General features: G+C 42.5%; 1 protein-coding gene across 1 annotated transcript in view; it reads right to left on the reverse strand.

Moving 5' to 3' along the window:
• Positions 1-21262, reverse strand: part of abca4b (ATP-binding cassette, sub-family A (ABC1), member 4b) — a 180017-nt gene that overhangs the window by 149893 nt on the left and 8862 nt on the right. The window contains exons 2-6 of the mRNA XM_059983935.1: positions 18367-18475; positions 13478-13571; positions 12794-12935; positions 7203-7342; positions 3633-3760 (exon numbers count right to left, since the gene is read on the reverse strand). Of these exons, the coding sequence (XP_059839918.1) occupies positions 3633-3760; positions 7203-7342; positions 12794-12935; positions 13478-13571; positions 18367-18432 (570 nt within the window). The 5' untranslated portion in view covers positions 18433-18475. The remainder of the gene's footprint in view (positions 1-3632; positions 3761-7202; positions 7343-12793; positions 12936-13477; positions 13572-18366; positions 18476-21262) is intronic.

The following is a 21262-nucleotide window of genomic DNA, read 5'->3' on the forward strand; positions in this document are numbered from 1 at the left end:
GTGCAGCATCACAAAATAAATAGATAGACTAAATTAAATGACAGCCATAAGCCCTTCCAATTTCTGGTACCTTAATTTTATGACCTTAAGACAACAAAGCAGAACTAGGCCATTTGGCCCATACGCTCTGCTCTTGTTTACGTCAATGGTGCTGAGGGTTAAGAGCCTTAATTTCCATCACCAACAGCTTGTCTTAGACCATAAAGATATAGGAGCAGAATTAGGCCATTTGGCCCATTGAGTTTGATCTGTCTTTTCATCATAGCTAATCCATTTTCACCTGCCTTCTCCCAATATCCCTTCATGCCCCGACTAATCAAGAATCTATCAACCCCTGTCTTATATATACCCAATTACTTGGCCTCCACAGCCACCTGTGACAACAAAGTCCACAGTTTCACTGTCTGGCTAAAGAAATGTCTCCCATCTCCATTCTAAATGGGCATCCCTCTATTCTGAGGCTGTGTTCTTTGGTTTTAGACTCTGCCACCATAGGAAACATCCTGTCCAAATCTACTCTATCGAGGCCTTTCAGCATTCGATAGGTTTCAATGAGATCCTCCCTTCATATTTCTGAACTCCAGTTTTAATTTAATCATTTGGTAAATAACGCACTTTATTCCTAAAATGTAAAACGAAAACAAAAAAAAGTTCCTCTTGTGATTTGCAGTCTTCTGTGAATCTTCATCCTAGCAAGTACGTGTGAAATAAGACATTGTACTATTTGTTTGCGGGAATACTATTCAGGGACGCAGCCATTTGTCATAACCACAAGCACACAGCAATACACACTGGTCAAAGCAGCATGCCACAAAAATGCCGATAGTTCTTTAGGAAGTCTCTGTTTGAAGCTTCTAATGAAAGTTAAGATGGTTAAGTCTGGGTAATTTTGAATCAAGGCATACTTGGATGTTTTGTCACTTTTTATTATTTGCATATGAAAAGAACTTTTAACACTGTGTTCCAATGTTATTATTATCCGGGCACTGTCAGTCAATGCTGCTTCCCACACTAGTGCATTCCATCTGTTAAAGAATTTGAGGCCACACACCGAAACCAAAAGAAACATTCTGATGCAGATTGCAATTACTTCAACACTTAGACATTCAGTGAGTAAAGGGCTGATCTGTGCTTTAATTTTTTTTGGTTAAGGGTGTGTACTGCACTTGCAAATAAAGCTGTTCTAATAAATTCTCTTTAATACTGTTTTAAAACTTTGTATTCTCTATTACAAAGTGTTTTGTTTCCACTTGTATAAAGAAGTTAAGAGTGTGATGGGAGTTCAGTGTTGTTTTTGTGTAGGTTTGTGTGAAGTATCTCAGGACTTGGTATATTAAAGGTGCCACGTAAACGCACAACAGCATTGCTGTAAAACATAAAGTGGTCCTTCAGCCCACAACGTCTGTGCCAAGCTCAACACCAAGCAACTCATGAGTAGGACACACAGAGTGCTGGAGGAATGCAGCAAGTCAGGCGGTATCTATAGAGGAGAATAAACGATCAACATCTCAAGCCAAGACCCAATAATGAAGTTCCATAGTTGAAGAATAAGTTCAATCCTTTATTAAGAAACCAGCACAATGAAGAATCGTGTAACAATAAAAACTAATGAAATTAAACTAGCGACATAATGAAATAAATAGTCTTTGCGTATTAAACCAAGCCAAGCGTTCTTAAGTGTGGTCAAAAATATTCAAGTGTATTCAAGTAAATTTAAGTGAATTTAAGTAATCAACAAAAAAGATATCACCTCGGCCCAGACTCTAGCTCTACCCAAACTAGACTGACCCAAAGACAAAGTAATTGCAAACATGAGAAAATCTGCTGATATCGTATAAATACGTAACTAAATTCTTTGCTTCCATGATGTCCCAACCCGTGTGACTAACTATCCACAATAAACAATAAATGCACAACACAAAATGCAAGACAGATAGAAAGCAGATTTTCTAAAACAGGCTCCTGCACATTTCATTGGCTTCCCCACTCATAGATTTACCGACTTATGTAGCATTTGCAAATGAAGCAGATGACCTTGGTGAGCTAACTGTCCCTACACTCATTCTATTCCATTGATCCAGGAGATTCACAGCTCGGCGATGAGGTTTCTCTAATACTTACCAGAATTGGGAGGAACTGCAGAAGTTGTGGTGGGTGGGGGATGTGGTTGGGGGGGATTTGGGGGAAGTAGTAGGCAGGGGATTGCATCATCTCTGCTCTGTTTGGTCACCAGAGTGATGAATTGGATTCATCAGAAAACTGTTCCCACCACACAAGGCAGGATAGAAATTTGTATCTGCTCATGATGGATCAGCAGTCATTGCCAGCACTGCCTGATATTTAATGCCTCTGCAGGAAACTCTACTAAGTGACATCACATTATCTAAGTTGAATGTCACCCTCTATTAAAGACTGAATATACCATCATACTCTGGATCAGCATTGTGTGCCTGGTCAAGGAAGAGTCCACTGAACAGCTTTACAGCCAAGCTCTTTGTTGAGAAGGGACTTTTGAATAATATACTCTTTATTAGCTACCTCCTGTACCCAAAAAAGTGGCCATTGAGTCATTATGTTCATGGTCTTCTATTGCTGCAGCCCATCCACTTCAAGTGGTGCATTGAGACATGCTCTTCTGCACACCAAAGTTGCAACGTGGTTTCTTGAGTTACTGACACCTTCCTGTGGGCTTGAGCCAGCGTAGCCATTCTCCGCTGACCTCTCTCATTAACCAGGTATTTTCACCCACAGAACTGCCACTTACTGGGTGTTGTTTTTTTTTGTTTTTCACACTATTCTCTGTAAATTCTAGAGTCTGTTGTGTGAAAATCCCAGTTGTTTCTGAAATATTCAAAACACCCCATCTGGCAAAGACACTTAGATCGTATTTCTTCCCCATTCTGATGATTGGTCTGAACAATAACTGAACCTCTTGACAATATCTGCATGCTTTTATGCATCGAGTTGAAGCCACATGATTGACTGATTAGATACTTGCATTAACGAGCAGATGTACAGGCGTACCTAACTACTGAGTGTATGTGAGAGAGACGGTTTACAGGGAAATACGTAGCAAAATGAAATTAATGGGAATGCTCTGAGAGCTAGCGTTGACTCTGACCTCTCTCATTAACAAGGCACTTTCGGCCACAGAACTGCTGCTCACTGGTTGCGTTTCACATTCCGCACTGTTCTCTGTAAACTCCGGAGACTGCTGTGCACGAAAACCCCAGGAGATCAGCAGTTTCTGAGATACTCAACCACCACCACTCCCATCCAGCACCACCAATCACTCCACGGTCAAAGTCACATTTCTTCCCCATTCTGAATCTTGGTCTGAACAGCAACTGAACTTCATGACTATGTCTGCATGCCTTTATGCATTGAGTTGCTGCACATGATTGGTTGATTAGATACTTGCATTAATGAGCAGGTGTGCAGGTGTACCTAATAAAGTGGCCACTGAGTGCCGTTGATTTGTACCTGACAGGACAACATGGAAAAGCCTCTACTTGAATTGAATAAATGGAAATATGGTCTTAGTGAGAATGGGGTGGGGTGAAGGGGAAGTGAGGTTGGCATTTCCTGCTTTCTTGTATTATTCTGCAGGCGGCAGTCCCAATAACACTTACCTGCTCAGGTCGCACTTGGGCATTGATCAACTGGTGCACAACAGAGTCGGAAAGCTCAATTTCTTTGAGTAGGAATGAGGTCAGGGTTTCATCGTCCTTCAGAATGTCTTTGATACGAATACCTGTCCCTGAAAATGAAACAGCATATCATGAAAATAACTAACTAGAAGAATAAAGTGTTCTTCACCCTTCAACATAGTTAGTTTCTAACTTTGTTACTCTAGTCAGAATGCAAGATGGTAGGAACTTGCACACTCAAAATGCTGGAGAAACTTTCCACTGAGGTTGGGTGAGATTAGAACCAGACGTGATAGGTTAAGAGTGAAAGGTGAATGTTTAAGGGGAACATGAGGGGGAAGGTTCTTCACTCATAGGGTGGTGAGAATGTGGAACAAGCTGCCAGCAGAGTGGTGGATATGGGTTTGATTTCAACATTTAAGGGCAATCTTATAAAGCACATGGATGGATGGGGTAAAGTGGGCTACGTTCCAGGTGCGGGTCAATGGGACTAGTCAGATTAATAATTCAGCACAGACTAGATGGGCCAAAGGGCCTGTTTCTGTGCTGTAGCGTTCTATGACTCTCTGACATTAACTTAGCAGGTCAGGCAGCATCTATGGAGGAAAATAAACCATTGATGTTTCGGGCGAGACCCTTTCTGATCAGGAGGTCTCCTGAGCAGTTTGGCATGTACTCACTTCACAAGTTGCTCTAAAATATTTTGGATATACATTTTATCAAAATATTAAATTTCTCCTGAAACTACTCTGCTCTTAACAAGAAAACTTGCATTATCTCTGGTTCTTTCATATGACTGAAGACCCACATCTTTGACAAACATTCTTACATCTTAGGTATAACTTGGTATATATCTCTGGATAGAGGGGCTTGCCTGGTCAGTAGTGATGGACTAGAGTTTGTAGATGTGCTGTCTCAACCTCATCATCACTATGTGCTGCGCTGTGTAACATAGAAGATCATGGTCTTATGATAATGATTGTTTTTCGTAATTTTTTTTTTTACAGAAGTGATTTGCCATTACTTTTTCTGGGCTGTGACTTTACGAAGGTGACCCCAGACATTATCAATACTCTTCAGAGATTGTCTGCCTGGTGTCAGTGGTTGCATAACCAGGACTTGCGATATGCACCAGCTGCTCAAATGACCATCCACCATCTGCTCCCTTGGCTTCATGTGACCCTGATCAGGGGGCTAAGCAGGTGCAACACCTCGCCCAAGGATGACCTGCAGGCTAGAGGAGGGAAGGAGTGCCTTACACCTCCTTAGATAGAGATGCATTTCCACCCCACCAATCATGTCATAACTTCACTTTCTCCATAAAAGATCACCTTTCCTTTCTGCAGACTGAGTACAAGTATATTCCTGGGTTCCATTTTACTATCAATGATTTGTAAAAGCAAACAAGTGATTTATTTATATAGCACCTTTCAAGCACAAGGCAGTTCAAAGTGCTTTACGTAGAACAAGATATAAAAATCAAACACCAAATTTCAGGCAACATATGAGAGTAAAATCATACAAAAAATAGATAAATTGAAGTTACAGTGCAGATGATTCTAATTAAAAGCTACAGCAAAAAGTTTTAAGCCTCGATTTAAAAGAGCTTCAAGTTGGGGCAGACTTCAGATCCTCTGGGAGGTTATTCCAGAGATGTGGAGCATAGTAACTAAAAGCAGTTTTACCCCGTTTAGTTTTGACCCTGGGGACTTTAAGCAGACCTGCCTCAGATGACCTGAGAGCTCAGAGAGGTTCTCAATGCAGCAAGAGATCAGAGATATGTTTCAGCCCTAGACCATACAGTGCTTATAAACCAGGAGTAATATTTTAAAGTCAGTCCTCTGATGGACAGGAAACAGCTAAGGATCTGAGAACTGGAATGATATGTGTTACTTTCTTGGTGTTAGTAAGGACTATAGCAGCATCGTTCTGAATGAGCCACAGCCATCCGAGGGATTTTTCACAGAGACCTGTGAAAACGCCATTAAAGCGGTCAAACCTACTAAAAATATACCCATGGACAAGTTTTTCTAGATCTTGCTGAGAAATAAACCCTTTAACTCTTGCTATATTTTCAAGGTGGTAATAGATTGACTTTGTAATTGTCTTAACGAGGCAATTAAAATTTAAGTCGGAGTCCATCACAACACCAAGATTTCTGGCTTGGTTTGTGGACTGTAACTACAGGGATTCTAAGTGAACGCTGACTTTTAATTGTGGCTGAATCGAGTCTAGGCAATGTACTCCGGTGGGTTTAAAACATGAAGATAATCATTAAACTCTCCTAGTTCCCAGACAATTTTTTTTTGGGACATCTGGTATCGGTATTAGATGAACTTGCTATTTCTCTGATTTGTGAATACTGGTATTCCTCCTGACATTTTGGCAACAGCAATTAAACGTCAACAATGTTTAAAGGAGGTGATGTTTTTAGATATCCTGACAACGTGACGCTGTGTAAAATAGATGTCTGTTCTTTCTTGCTTTTACTGCAGTTCATGACACATTGCTTGACCCCCTTACCCATTAGCTCGGGGTTTTAATGGTGCATTGCCTTATTCGACACCTCAAAGCAATGACCTCATCCTGTCATAATGCATTCATAACTCATCCTGACCTCGATGGCTTGAGCACTACCCTCACCTCCTCTGTACCCTTCAGTGGAACAATTGTAGACTGGTGGTTCCGGCACCACTCTCCTCCACCCCCCCCCCCCGCCTCAGTACTTGGCCCTAGTATTATGCAGTAGCAGCCCTGTATTGCTGTTGCTGTGCAAGTCTGCTGCTATGTGGTGTCAGTTTATGGAACTAGTTCCAACAGTGACCACTGTGAAATAATCCCCTTCCATGCCAGTACCGCACCCCAGCGCTCTGAGAAACGTGAGGGAATGCACCTCGGGAGCACTGCTGTGGCAAGGACGCTTACCATAACTGGAACAGGCAGACAGAGCGAACTTGGCATGCAAGAGAAAAGATCTATGAAGGTGGCAGGTACACTACATAACGTAATGAAAAGGCAGATGCGATAATGACCTTCGTTAGTTGGGGCAACAAGAGTTACAAGAAAATACAGAATAACACTTTATCTGGTTTTTGTTAGGCTTTGTTTACTTTCATTCCTTCATTTGTTATGTGCCGTTTCGTGTCACGTGGGAAATCATGATCTTTCCATGACCATAACTGTTGTTGGCAAAGTTTTCTACACAAGTGGTTTGCCATTGCTTTCTTCTGGGCAGTGTCTTTACAAGATGGGTGGCCCTAACCATTATCAATACTCTTCAGAGAGTATGGTCACATAACCAGGGCCTGTGATGTGCACCAGCTGCTCATACGACCATCCACCACCTGCTCCCATGGCTTCATGTCACCCTGGGGGGGGGGGGGTGGGGGTGGTGAGGGGCTAAGCAGCTGCTACACCTTAATAATAAATCAGCCATGATGGAGTGGCAGAGCAGACTCGATGGGCCAAATGGCCTATTCAGCTCCTATGCCTTATTGTTTTATAGTCTGAGTTCTTGAAATATTATTTATGTATGAAGGCATAACTTCTTGCCTGCAACTCTCCTCGGATTGGTTCTGAGAATATCCATGAAGTCAGATAGAAAGCAGACGTCATCCCAGATTACGCGTAGTTTATGAATTTCAGGTTTATTAACCAGCAGCTCCTGAGCATCCGCATATATACGTGAAAGTCTAGAAAGAAGACCAGAAGAATACAAACACGTTAGGTTTTCTGCACAAGATCCACACTGCACTAATATTTAACTGCTACCTTGCACCAACATCCTTCAAGAGGAACACAACCTTGTTATGGCTTGCAGGCTTGTGTGCCTCTGTTATCCAGAGAGCTATGTCAGCTGGAGTCAGGGTGTTATGCTTTAGCTCTTGATAGGGTCACCCATGTCAAAAAGGTCAAAGAGTAGAGGTCAGACTAAAAGTGGTCCACCCGTTCTCCAGGTTTGGGGCTAACAACCCTGACTGGTCAAACAGCAATGAAGAATCCTTCTATGTCTGTGATGGAGGACCTTCATTGCTTCCCTAAATGCCAGCAGTAAATAAGAAAGTTAACTCCAACATGGGCACTCGCTCCCCTGGTATCCAGGACATCTTCAAGGAGTGATCTCAAAAAGGTGACATCCATCATTTAGGATCCCACCCAGGACATGCCCTCTTCTCATTGCTACCATCAGCAAGGAGGTACAGGAGCCCGAAGGCAACACTCAGTGATTCAAGAACTGCTTCATCCCATCTGCTATTCAATTTCTGAATTGACATTGAACCCATGAACACCACCTCACTACTTTTCTTTTAAATGAAATAAGTAGGGTGAAAATAAAAATTAACTATTTAATATATACAGTACCTACCTGCTGTAATTCTCTATTATTTTTCTCCATGATTATGTATTGCAATGTACTGCTGCTGAAACAACAGCAAATTTCACAACAAATGCCGATGATATTAAACCTGATTCTGAAATAGCAGTGTTGAAGAGCAAATCTAGGTAACACCCAGCGACCCTTAGCTTACTCAGAGTTGGCCAGTCTCAGCCATACAAGCAGTTGGAGGGGTCATGCTTAGCACATTAATAAAAGTCAGTCAACTTTACCTGTTATGGTTGGGAAATATGGAGGTTTGGATATATATTTCTCGTACAGCATCTCCTGACAACAAAGGTGTTCACCATTCAGCTCAGTGAGTCTCCATTGCCTTTCAGAGCAATGCCATCACTTCACTTCCCTCACTTGTTTCCCACACTCTCTCCCCTGATTCTACAACCATTCGCCTACACTGAGGCAATTTACAGCAGCCAATCAACAGGTTTCTTGGATTTGGGAAGAAACCAGGCATCCAGGAGAAATCTATGCGGTTACAGAGAGAATGGGCAATCTCAGCTACAATGCTCCAGGGCACAGAATCCAAGATAGGGTGTTGGAGGTATGAGGTCTGGTGGGCCTCAGCTACAGTGTTCCAGAGTAATGCAGCGTAGATACAGACCCTTCGGCTCAACTGATCCACACCAACCACAACATCTTCTCTGCTAGTCCCAGTTGTCCACATTCGGCGCATAACCCTCCAAGCTCTCTCCTCTAGGATATTGGACCCCTCCAGTTCAAGTGCAGCTCAACCTTCATGTACAAGTGGCCTCAACCTCAGGCGAGACACAATCATCCTGGAAACAAGATCATTGACCCTATGCCAGCTCCCCAGCAACGCATTCATCTGGCCCGTCTTTCTATTCCCGAATTCACTAACACATGGTACCAGCAGTAAGCTGAAGATCACTTCCCTCGAGCTCCCTATGCTCATTCTGCAGGACGTCATCCCATGTCTACCTACAGGTATGTTAGTTATACTAACGTGTACAGCGACCTCTGGCCGTTCACCCTTCTCCCTTGAGCAGTTTCCGTGGTTACTCAGACATGCTTGGTCCTAGCACCCAGGAGGCAGCTCATCACCCTCTGTGGCCACATAATCTCCTGTCCATGTGCCTCTCCAGGGAATGAGGAATTTGAAAAAACTGTTCTCCAAAAGGAGTCAGAACTTTTAGATGAGAAGGTGAAATGAACATTCCTGGACCGTTTTGATTATTTTTGTGGTTTGATACTTTATATTCTATGCCTTTCCCTCATTTGTGCCATTTGTTCTTTTTTGTGCATTAGGGGATTTGATGTTTTTATTTCTTTGAACAGGTTCCATAAAACTATAAGACATTAGAGCAGAATTAGGCTATTTGGTTAATCAAATCTGCTCCACCATTCCATCCTATCTAATTATTCCTCACAACTACACTCTCTTGCCTTCTCTCCGTAACCTTGGACTCCCTGATTAATCAAGAACCCATCAACCCCACCTTAAGGCCTGCGCAACCATCCATGGTAATGAATTCTACAGATTTACCACCCTCTGGCTAAAGAAATTTTTCCTCATCTGTTCTAAACACACATCCCTCTTTTTTGAAGCTGTGCCCTCTGGTCCAAGACTCCCCACTAAAGGAAACATCATCTCCACATCCGCTCTGTCTAGACCTTTCAATATTTGACCCCCCCCCCCCCCCATTCTTTTAAACTCCAGTGGGTTCAGGTCCAGAGCCATCAAATGCTCTTAATACGTTAACCCTTTTGTTTCCAGGATCATACTTGTGAATCTCCTCTGGACTTTCCAATGCCAGCACAACTTCTCTTCAATAAGGGGACCAAAGCTGCTCACAAAACTCCAAGTGCTCTGACCAATGCCTTATAAAGCCTCAGCATTATATCCTTGCATTTATATTCTAGTCCTCTCAAAATAAATGTTAACAACGCATTTGAATACCTTACCACTGATTCAACCTGCAAGTTAACCTTTAGGGAATCCCTTTATCTCTATCTTCTTGGAATATAGGACCACTTCTAAGCAATACTCAAACCAAAAGTTATAGATGCATAGTTTGCCGAGGACTAGATCTGTGGCATTTAAGTGCAATGATCCAGAACTATACAAGAAATCCAGGTATAAAATATGGAAGGCTATTTTATGGGCGAGAAAACAATTCCGATTGTGATTAGAGATTGAATTAGATGCACGTCAGGTCTGGCAGGGTTTGCAAACCATTACTTCCTACAAATGAAACCTAACATCATGAATGGCTGTAATCACCTGGACAATAGTAAAACTTATGTCGGGCTGCTGTTTATTGACTATAGTTCAGTGTTCAACGCAGTCATACCCTCTGTACCTCCCTCTGCAACTGGATCCTTGACTTCCTTACTGGGAAACCACAGTCTGTGCGAATCAGAATTAACATCTCTTCCTTCCTGGCAATCTACACCGGAGCACCTCAAAGATGTGCATTTAGACACTGCTCTACTCTTTCTACACCCACGGTTGTGCGGCTAGACACATTGCAAACACCACCTATATATTTGCCAACAATACAACTGTTGTTGGCAGAACTTCAGGTGCTAATGAGGATGCAGCTGATTGAGTCCTTGCACTCAACATCAGAAAGAGCAAGGAATTGACTGTGGACTTCAGGAAGGGGAAGTCAGGGGAACACACACCAGTCCTCATCGAGGGATCAGAATTTGAAGGGGTGAGCAGTTTTAAGTTCCTGGGTGTCAACATCTCTATCTATCCTGTGCCCAACATCTTGATGCAATTACCAAGGCACAACAGTGGCTATATTTCATTAAGAGTTCGAGGAGGATTTGGAATGTCACCAAAGACAAAGACACTCGCAAATTTCAATCGTGGAAAGCATCCTAACCGGTTGCATCACCATCCGCTATGGAAGGGTCGCTCCATAGTTCTCTTTGTTTCGAGGCTGTCTGTGGAAAGACAAATCTCAAGGCTGTATACTGCATACGTACTTTGATAATAAATATAGTTTGACTATATTTAAAAAGACTATATATAAAAAGAATAAACAATGACTTACACTGCCTCTCAAATGTACTTGTGGTAAGTTGGATAATGCATGATTCTTTAAGTGAGCATTGTGGCACGGGGGAATATTTATTTATTTATTTTTATTTAGAGATGTATCATAGCAACAGGCCCTTCCAGCCCGGAGCATCCATGCAGTCATGAGGAGAACATACAAACTTCCAAACTCAGGTTGGAGGAACGACACCTTATATACTGGCTGGGTAGCCTCCAACCTGATGGCATGAACATTGACTTCTCTAATTTCCGTTAATGCCCCTCCTCCCCTTTTTACCCCATCCCTGACATATTTAGTTGTCTTTTTTCTCTCTCCCTCTGCCTGTTCTCCATCTCCCTCTAGTGCCTCCCCCTTTCTTTCTCCTGAGGCCTCCCGTCCCGTGATCCTCCCCATCTCCAGATCTGCACCACTTTCGCCAATCACCTTTCCAGCTCTTAGCTTCATCCCACCCCCTCCGGTCTTCTCCTATCATTTTTCATTTCCCCCTCCCCCCACTACTTTCAAATCTCTTAGTATCTCTCCTTTCAGTTAGTCCTGACGAAGGGTCTCGGCCTGAAATGTCGACAGTGCTTCTCCTTATAGATGCTGCCTGGCCTGCTGTGTTCCACCAGCATTTTGTGTGTGTTGTTTGAATTTCCAGCATCTGCAGATTTCCTCATGTTTGCTCCTTACAGGCAGTTGCAGGATTCGAACCCAGGTTGCTTGCACCCTAATAGTGTTATGCTAACTGCTACACTACCATGCCAACTTATATTTAATGTCGATCGATGCACAAGTTAGCAATAAATCCTTTGAACCTCATCCTAAGATTAATGTATTTAAATGGATCAATCTGACAGTAGAGTAAAAAATATTTTGGTATAGTCCCACAATCGGACTTGCTGAGGTATCAGGCGACACACACAAAATGCTGGTGGAACGCAGCAGGCCAAGCAGCATCTATAGGAAGAAGTACAGTCGACGTTTCGGGCCTGCAGCGTTCCACCAGCATTTTGTGTGTGTTGCTTGAATTTCCAGCTTCTGCAGATTTCCTCGTGTTTGCTGAGGTATCAGGTTACCTGTAATAACCCCAAGGCTGGAGATTTCATGAGCAATGGACACTAAATGCTGGAGGAACTCAGCAAGTCAGGCAGTACCTATGAGGGAATTAAACCATCAATGTTTTGGGCCAAAACCCTTCACCAAGACTAGCACTTGTGTGTGTGCCTCAAAATTTCCAGCATCTGCAGAACCTCTTGTGTCTCTGGAGATTTGATCGTTGCTGCTGCTGAAGTGACAACTGGACTTAGTCCACTCGTCGGTGATGATAACAAACTTTGTGGAACCATTGGGAAGAGGAAAGTAATTGAAGTACGTGCACCATCTCTTCACCCCTTCATTGTTTCCCAAACACACACATCCCTCTGCACCAAATGATCACTGTGACATGAAAGGACAACTGCTACAACTCACAGCCAGAAGGTGACAGATCAAAGTAAGGACTGGGGAGAAAAGAGGAAAGGACATCTGAAACATCTGTAGCTACAAAATGTTGTGCCTTACATTTTATTTTTAATAATCTGTGAATGACTAAGTGTTTTTGCTCCAGTTATTTGAGTGGCACACACATTTATATTATTAAAACTGCCAAAAACTATTCCCATCTAAGGTTTTTAAGAGATTTCAAATGAATCATAGTACGTGGTAAATATTATTATGAATCCATAAATTATACTTACATGGAATTTCTGTAGTTTGAAACCACACCAGGGGATTCTCCATCAGTAGGGTACTGGAAGCAGGGGTTGTTGAGATTACAGAAAATTCCCTGTAACCATGGCAGCATTCCCGCAGAGGGCATTGCTTTATTGGGAAAATGGCCTAAATAGGGGGGAAGAAAAGAAATTTCAAAAGACTGTTGTCTCTAAGTTTATTTCAGTACTCTTTCTTTGAAATTAGTTTAAATTCTATTAAAAACAAAGGTGTTGTGTCCAAAGAAAGAAGCTCTGTTTTCCCCCTGCTTCTCGTGATTGCACAAATACTTCAGTCAAACTAAGTGGTTTGGAACCACGTCAACTATTCAGCTTCAGCTGAAACACCAAGAGAGCTGATCCTGCCCTATTGTTGGTATTCTCTGTCCATGAAATATGCACCACTTGGGGAAAGAGATTGATGAATTAGGGCAGCTTATGGTGTGCAGTTATTATTCAGATCAAAAACAGACAGGAACTCCAGCCAGCAATATTCAGTTTTAGCATTTTACTCACAGCAGCTTCTCCTGGTATGTTGTTGGGTTCAGTTTTCAACTTATGGGTCTGGAGTTTCGAAAACAATGATTCTACCTTTTCAACACTGAGGTGCATGCCGGTGATTCAGATTTAATGGTAAAGTCAACAACATACATCAGCTTTAATATTACTCACATTCATGTTGCTGGTAGAGAGGATTTGATTTCCGCAGCCAAACCAAAACAAGGAAAAGAGAGAGAGGCCAAACAAGTTCCACCAGGAAGCGAAGCTGGTCAGAGATTAGAAATCAGCTGTCAGTTAATAGCGGTATTAAAATCTGCCTGATTTTTGTTTCAAATAAAGTTTCGGTCATAAATCTGTATTTGTATGCATTACAAATGGTTCATCTGCATAAAATCATAAGGAGCATAGCTAGGGTGAATCTTTTCCCTACGGCTGGTGAATCAAGAACTACAGATTATAGGTTTAAGATGAGAGGGGAATGATTTAATACAAATTTGAGGGGCAACTATTTCTCTTTTTTTAATTTTTAAATTTTTTTTTAAAACACAAAAGGTAAGTATGCGGAGTGAGCTGCCAAAGGAAATAATTAAGACGTGTACAATAACAATTCTGTCTGGGTAGCCTCCAACCTGATGACATGAACATCGATATTTTGAACTTCCAGTAATTGTCCTACCCTTCTCCTTTACCATTCCCCATTTCTGTTTCACTCTCTCACCTTATCTCCTTACCTGCCCATCATCTCTCTCTGGGGCTCCTCCTCTTTCCCTTCCTTCCATGGTCTTCTACCCTCCCCTGTCAGACTCCCCCTCCTCCAGCCCTTTATCTCTTTCACCAATCAATTTCCCAGCTCCCTACTGCACCCCTTCCAGTTTCCCCTATCATCCACCACCTTGTGCGTTTTCCTCCATTCTCCCACCTCTTACTCCGACTTCTCTTCCAGTCCTGATGAGGAGTCTCAGCCCAAAATTTTGACTGTTTACTCCTTTCCATGGAAGCTGCCTGGCCTGCTGAGTTCCTCAGGCATTTTGCATGTGTTACCTTTAGAAGACAGTTGTACAATTAAATAGAGAGGAAAGGTTTGGAAGGATTTGAGTTGAAGGCTGCAAGTGGGACAAGCTTGGGAAGCAGCTTTGTCAGCATCAGCCATTTGGGTTAAAAGACCTGTTCCCATTTTGTATGACTATAAATGTCGTCATTTCATTGACCACTTTTATCAGTGTACAGGATGGCTGTACAGTACTGTGCAAAAGTTTTAGACACATATATTTAGCTAGAGTGCCTCAGACTTTTACACAGTACTGTATTTGTCAATGTGGAGCAGAGAGCTTCTAAATCTAATGGGAACAAAGGACATTGGGGATGGTAAGGGTGGAGTCCCACAGGAGGGCTGTGGGACAGGTGGCAGAGAAGGAGAGCCAGGGCAGAGGGGTGAGTGCGGTGTAAGTGCAGACACACACAGCCTTGAGACACCAGGCAAGGTCATTTGATTCAAAACAATTGCTTTATTGAGCATTACAGAATCTCTCTCTGGTGCTTCCTTCTCTCTTCCCCTTTTCCTAATCATGATTCCCCTCTCCCTGCCTGCTTCCCTCTCTCAGTCCACAACAGAGACCCATATCAGAATCAGGTTTATCATCACTCACATGTGTCATGAAATTTTTTTTGTGTGTGGCAGCAGTACCATGAATTATATAAAATTACTGCAGTACTGTGCAAAAGTCTAAGGCAGCAGCTATATACATGTGCCTTAGACTTCTGCATAGTACCACATCAGGTATAATGTCTGTTGGGAGAAACTCAAAACCTCCCCTCAGATGCTGCAATGGATTCACAACCCTAAAACCCACTCTACACGTTGAGCATGTGTGCTTCGGAACCAATAAGCAGATTGTTCATAATTACTGGGAGCTGGGATAGAAGGACAAATGATTCAACTATGATACCTAGAAGGAAAAGTCAACAATGTTGTCTTTGAGTACTGACAAACTCTAGATAAAGGATTAGGAATAAAACTATTTCTTGTCTTAATAGACCTAAAACAAACTCTTACACTGGCTACAGTATTGTTCTTGCCAAGCCCAGGCAGTTTGGAAGTAGTAATAGATGGTTTATCAAACCAGCCATTTATCCGTGTAAATAGTTGACGTGTATCTTTTTCCTTTATTCTCCTGTCCACCTTAGTTGCTATTATTAAATTGTTCCTCTGTCTTAATTACTGGCAATGCCAGTCCTCATTGAGGGATCAGAATGAAAAAAGGTGAGCAATTTCAAGCTCCAGGAAGTCAGTATCTCTGAGGATCTAACCTGGACCCAACATATTGATGCAGTTACAAAGACTACATTTCATTAGCATCTTGACGACATTTGGTATGTCACCAAAAACACTTGCAAATTTCCATAGATGTACCATGGAGAGCATTCAAGTCTGGCACTACATAGGATCGAAATAAGCTGCAGAAAGTTTGTAAACTCAGTCAGCTCCTTCAGGGGAACTAGCCTCCCCAGCATTAAGACATCTTCAAGGAACGATCCCTCAGAAAGGCAGCATCCATTATTAAGAACCCCCATCACCCAGGACATGCTACCATCAAGGAGGTGGTACAGGAGCCTAAAGGCACACACTCAGCAATTCAGGAACAGCTTCTTCCCCACTGCCATCAGACTTCTGAATGGACATTGAACACATAAAAACTACCTCACTACATTTTTTTCTCTTTTTGCTCTACTTATTTAACTTCTTACATTTACTCTTTCTGTAATTTAGTTATTATTATGCATTGAAATTACTGCTGCCTCATAACAAGAAATTTCATGACGCATGCCTATGATATTAAACCTGATTCTGAACACCATGTTAATGATAAGCTGTAGTTAATGAATTACCCAATTTGTGCATGTCTCTTCATTAAGGCATTTTACTTCTATATTAAAGCTACCTTCAAGATTGACTGGGTAAGACACACCATTGACAGCAAGACTGTACATGGTACTGATGCAATGGAAATTACTCAACAGACAGCTAACTCCTCTAGTAATTGACAGCTCAAGAATCATATGTATCAGTAACTTTGATTATCAGAAAGACTAAAGACGCAGCAACTCAGATGAAAAAATGTCTGTTCTTTTTTCTGGAAAGTCTGAGTAAGGTGGTCATTAGTAGAACTTTGCAATTGAGAGTCAAGTAACTGGGGAGGCCGCATATTTCCTTCCCTGAGACCTTGATAAATAAGTTTTTTTTTAAAAAATGGGAATCTTATAATTTCAAGGTTACCATTGCTAATGCAAGTATTTACAATGGACTGTGAGAATGGCTGAGAGGATCATAGGGGTCTCCCTACCATCCTTCAGGGACAGTTAGGAGTGCTGCGTAGGCAGGGTCCTCAGTATTATTAAGGATCCCACCCGTTCATCCAGCATCATCTTTGACTTTCTACTATCAGACAGGACTACATGCATTCTACGATGCATAAAAACAAGAACAGTCAGGATGCGAAACAGTTTCTTCCCTCAGGCCATTAGGTTCTAAACTCTGCCGCATTGCACTCAAAGTGCAGCTGGTCAATCTGTTCTGCACTCTTCAATATTTAATTTATGCACTTTAGTTTGTTTATCTATTTTAATGTATCTGTATTAATTCATCCTTACTTTCATTAGTTATTATGTGTAATGTGTGTTATATATACTACAGTGCAGATTGGAGAAACATGGTATACATGTATACAGTTAAATGACAATAAACTTGACTTGATTTAATATTTTTGGATGTATTTATTTCCTAGAATTTAAATTCCCTACTGTCATGGTGGGATTTGAATTAGTTATGCTGTCAGCGTCTCCAGAAAGACGACTAGTAACTTAATCACCATGCAAAGGCACCATTAACCATACACATAAACACACCAAAGTCTCATCTTAACTGATCTTATATTAGGTGTCTAGTCTACAGGTCATCCTATGTCTAAATACCCAATTAAAATTCTTATTTTACTTTCTTTTGTATTTTTTCTCAGTCTTAGGCATATTCATTTTGGCTTGCAGTATCAGAGGAAACCTAGGACAGAGTCATAGGGCACTATGCAGAGAACAGGCCCTTTGGCCCATCTAGTCCATGCCAAGCTATTATTCTAGTCCCATCGAACCTCAGCTGGATCACACACCTCCATACCCCATGTATTTATCCAAACTTCTCTTAAACTTTGTAATAGATACTGAAACCACCACTTCCACTGGCAGCTCATTCCACACTCACACCACCCTCTGAAGGAAGAAGCTCCCCCTGGGATTCCACTCAAATAATTCACCTTTCACTCTTAACCTATGACCTCCAGTTGCAATCTCACCCAATCTCAGTGGAAAAAGCCTGCTTGCATTTGCCCTGTGTATGTCCCTCATAAATGGTGTGAACACTTGCATTACATCCACCATCTCCAGTCCAGTGTACAGAAGGAATGTCACTACTAAACGAAACAGCTTTTGTATCCAAGCAATGGATAACTTGATAGTGGAGCAATGTCATTGATGACTGACATCTACCATAGAACTGAATGGAAGCTATTTGCAGTAATTCCAGAACTGAGCTACCATGTGGGCGCCACAGCAACATAACGGTCAGGGTGGCACTATTACAGCTCGGGGATTCAGAGTTCAATTCCAACATTCTCTGGAAGAAAGGTTTTAGGTTCTCCCCGTGTGCACGTGGGCTTCTTCCGGGATCTCCAGTTTTCTCTCACAAGCCTAAGGCATACTGGTTAGCAGGGTTAATTGCTCGTTTGTAAATTGCTCTGTGATTAAGCCTGTGTTACATCAGTGGGTTTCTGGGTGGTGTGGCTCGCTGGCAAGAAGCCAGCTTACCAATGTCCAAATGAAATGAAGTCCATGTCACAAGGCACTGAGGTAAAAAGAGCAAAGCTGAACTTGGTGAAAATCTGCTATCTCAGTCCCTGAACTTGTTTACATAACATTTGATCCCGTATTAATAGTCTCCCTGTGCTATTTCCTTTCTACTGTTCATTGGTGTGGGAATGAATACAGACTGTTGGCTTTGTTCACTCACTGACCTTTTGTCTCTTCCTGAGGGTCCAGTTCTTCCACAGCAGGAGAGTGATTTGATTGGAGGAGCTCATTCTTCTGCCCCTCTCCCACTACAGTAATTTAGCATATGCACTTCTAAAATATAAACAGCAATGCCTTGACATTAGACAATTGAATTTATTTTTAAAAACAGGAAGGAACAACAATTCAGGAGATGCTGGTGCCTGACTCAGAGTTCTTCAGCTTCTTCAAAATAGCTCAGTTTGTAAAACCAGCGATTAGCTCAGCCAGAATAACACACACCGAATGCTGGAGGATCTCTGCAGGTCAGGCAGCCTCTTCGGGGGGACCTCAGACTGGAAAGGAAGGGTGATGAAGGTGTGGGGCAGCAGAATACCGGCAAGGTGAAAGGTGAACCTAGGTGAGAAAGAAGGTAGATGGGGCGGGGGGGGGGGGTGGGGGTAATGAAGTCAGTAGCTGGGAGGTGACAAGTGAGAAAGGTGTACTCTTTTCTCTCCCTCACCTTCTTATTCTGACTTCTTCTGCCTTCCTTTCCAGTCCTGATGAAGGCTCTGAGCTCGAAATGTCAACTGTTCATTCCCCTCCATTGAGGCTGCCTGACCAGCGGAGATCCCCCAGAATTTTGTGCGTGTTACCCTGGGTTTCCAGCATCAGCAGAATCTCTTGTGTTAATGATTAGCTGAGCCATTGAAGCCAGGAGAGTCCCAAAACCTCCGGGTAGTCAGCAATGGCTGAAATTCTTAACGATGTTATGATTAAAAGCAAATGAAAAAGTAAAATCAGATAGTGATGGGGGTTCACAATGGGTTGGTCAAAGTAGGTGGAGTAAGAAGACAAGGTAACATTTCAGAAGTGTATTCCTCATTCAAACCAAACAGAATGGTTTCTTGGTTTTGATTAAGGGTATGTACTGAAAATATTCAAACCAGTCCTTTACAGAGGCTGATCAACCTGCCCTCCATTTTCAAAATTGTGAGTTCTGTAGATTAAGGGTATAATAATTAGACCACCATCATCATTATGTCCCATGCCGCATGGCATGGGAGATCATTGTCTATCCATGACCATGATTGCTCTTGGCAAATTTTTCTACAGGAGTGGTTTGCCATTGCCTTCTTCTGGGCAGTGTCTTTACAAGACAGGTTACCACAGCCAATACTCTTCAGATATTGTCTGCCTGGCGTCAGTTGTCACATAATCAAGACTTATGATAAGCACCAGCTGCTCATATGACCATCCACCTCCCGCTCCCATGGTTTCACGTGCCCCTGATCAGAGCGAATGGGGAAGGGTAAGCAGGTGCTACACCTTGCTCAAGGGTGACCTGCAAGCTAGTGGAGCAAAGGAGCGTTTTACACCTCCTTTGGTAGAGATGCATTTCTACCACGCCAACCGAGTAATTAGACCAGTGAGATATAAAAGGCAGCGGATGCTGGGATATGGAGTTAGATGCTGAAGCAGCTCAGCCTGATGAGCCGAGTTCCTCCAACATCTTGTTTGTTGCCAATAGTTAGACCACCTGAGGGTAAAACTGATTTACAGTGACAGTAATTTATGACAGGGATCCAGTGATATAATCTTGAGCCAGGAAAGGCTTGGTTGGCACCTGCTCCTTACTGCTTGCTTCCTGTTCTGCTGCTGGTGCTTAGGTCAGCAATGAAGGTCCTCCATCTCCGTCTGTCCACACCTTCACACACAGATGTAGGCGGATTCTTCACTGATGTTTCCGGAACCATTTTTTTTTGTTGACCAGTCAGGGTTGTTAGCCCTGAGCTGAACCCCCAAAGCTGGAGGACTGGTGGACCACTCTTAATCTGACCTCTACCTTGTGACCTGCTTGGCATGGATGACACTACGAAGAGCCAAGGCACAAGGCTCTGACTCCAGTCAACATAGCTCTCCTGGTCACTGAGGCACTCAAGCCTCCAAACCCTACGACAAGGTTGAGGTCCTCTTGGAGGACAAGTGCTCCAGTCGTACAATAATCACAGAATTCATTCTCTGATGACAATTATTGCACTGTGTGATTTGCAGGAGGGTTATAATGTCTCCCTGCAGAACTGTTTAATAACAAGTCCCAAACATCGTTTGGGAACAAGAAAGGATGAAGCAGACGGTTAAGTAACTAAGGAGGAACAATGCTCCTCCTTTATACGAGGCAGGTGTCTGTAGATACACTTTATACCAACCTGAGCACTTCCCTGGAGCACCAGTGACAATGATCTCTCAGGCAGCGAGATCTGTAGGCTGGCCTTTCTTGCGCAGAATCATAGAAATCCGAATGGAAAAGGAGGCCACAGCATCAGTTTAAGAACAGGATCACATTGGGGCCATCCAGATCACCTGTTTTTAACCATTATTATGGATTCATAAAATGCAACACATGAATAAGTGTTTAGCTCAACATGGATAGGGTTGTCCAGTTAGACCCACCATTCTGCCATTTCCTCAAAGCCTTTGATTGGTTCCTTCTCTTCTTGAAACTTGCTTTTGATTCAATTCATCTGCTCCCCCTCAGACACCACATTCCTGATTATAACAACACTTTGGGTGAAGGTTTCATGGTATACTGTACCTCTGTTTGTAAATTACAATCATTTTTAAATCGGTGAAGGCAAAGAGATAGTTCGACTTTTTGGTTCGAGACCTGCTACTCACTACTATCAAGACTCATTGCTATAGCCAAATGTCCTCCCACAGTACCCGTGTTTCCTACCACTTTGGCCCATGAGCTTCAAGCTCCATTCGGCCCTGACGCAGGAAGTCAATCCAAACCGTCAGTTACCCATTTCTATCCACAGCTGCTACTTGACTTGCTAAGTTCTTCCAGCAGGTTTTATTTTGTTTCTGATTCCCCCATTCAATTTTTCTTGTACCTCCTTCTTTAAATCGGGAATTACA

Source organism: Hypanus sabinus, chromosome 11, assembly GCF_030144855.1.
Source record: "Hypanus sabinus isolate sHypSab1 chromosome 11, sHypSab1.hap1, whole genome shotgun sequence".
NCBI lineage: Eukaryota > Metazoa > Chordata > Chondrichthyes > Myliobatiformes > Dasyatidae > Hypanus > Hypanus sabinus.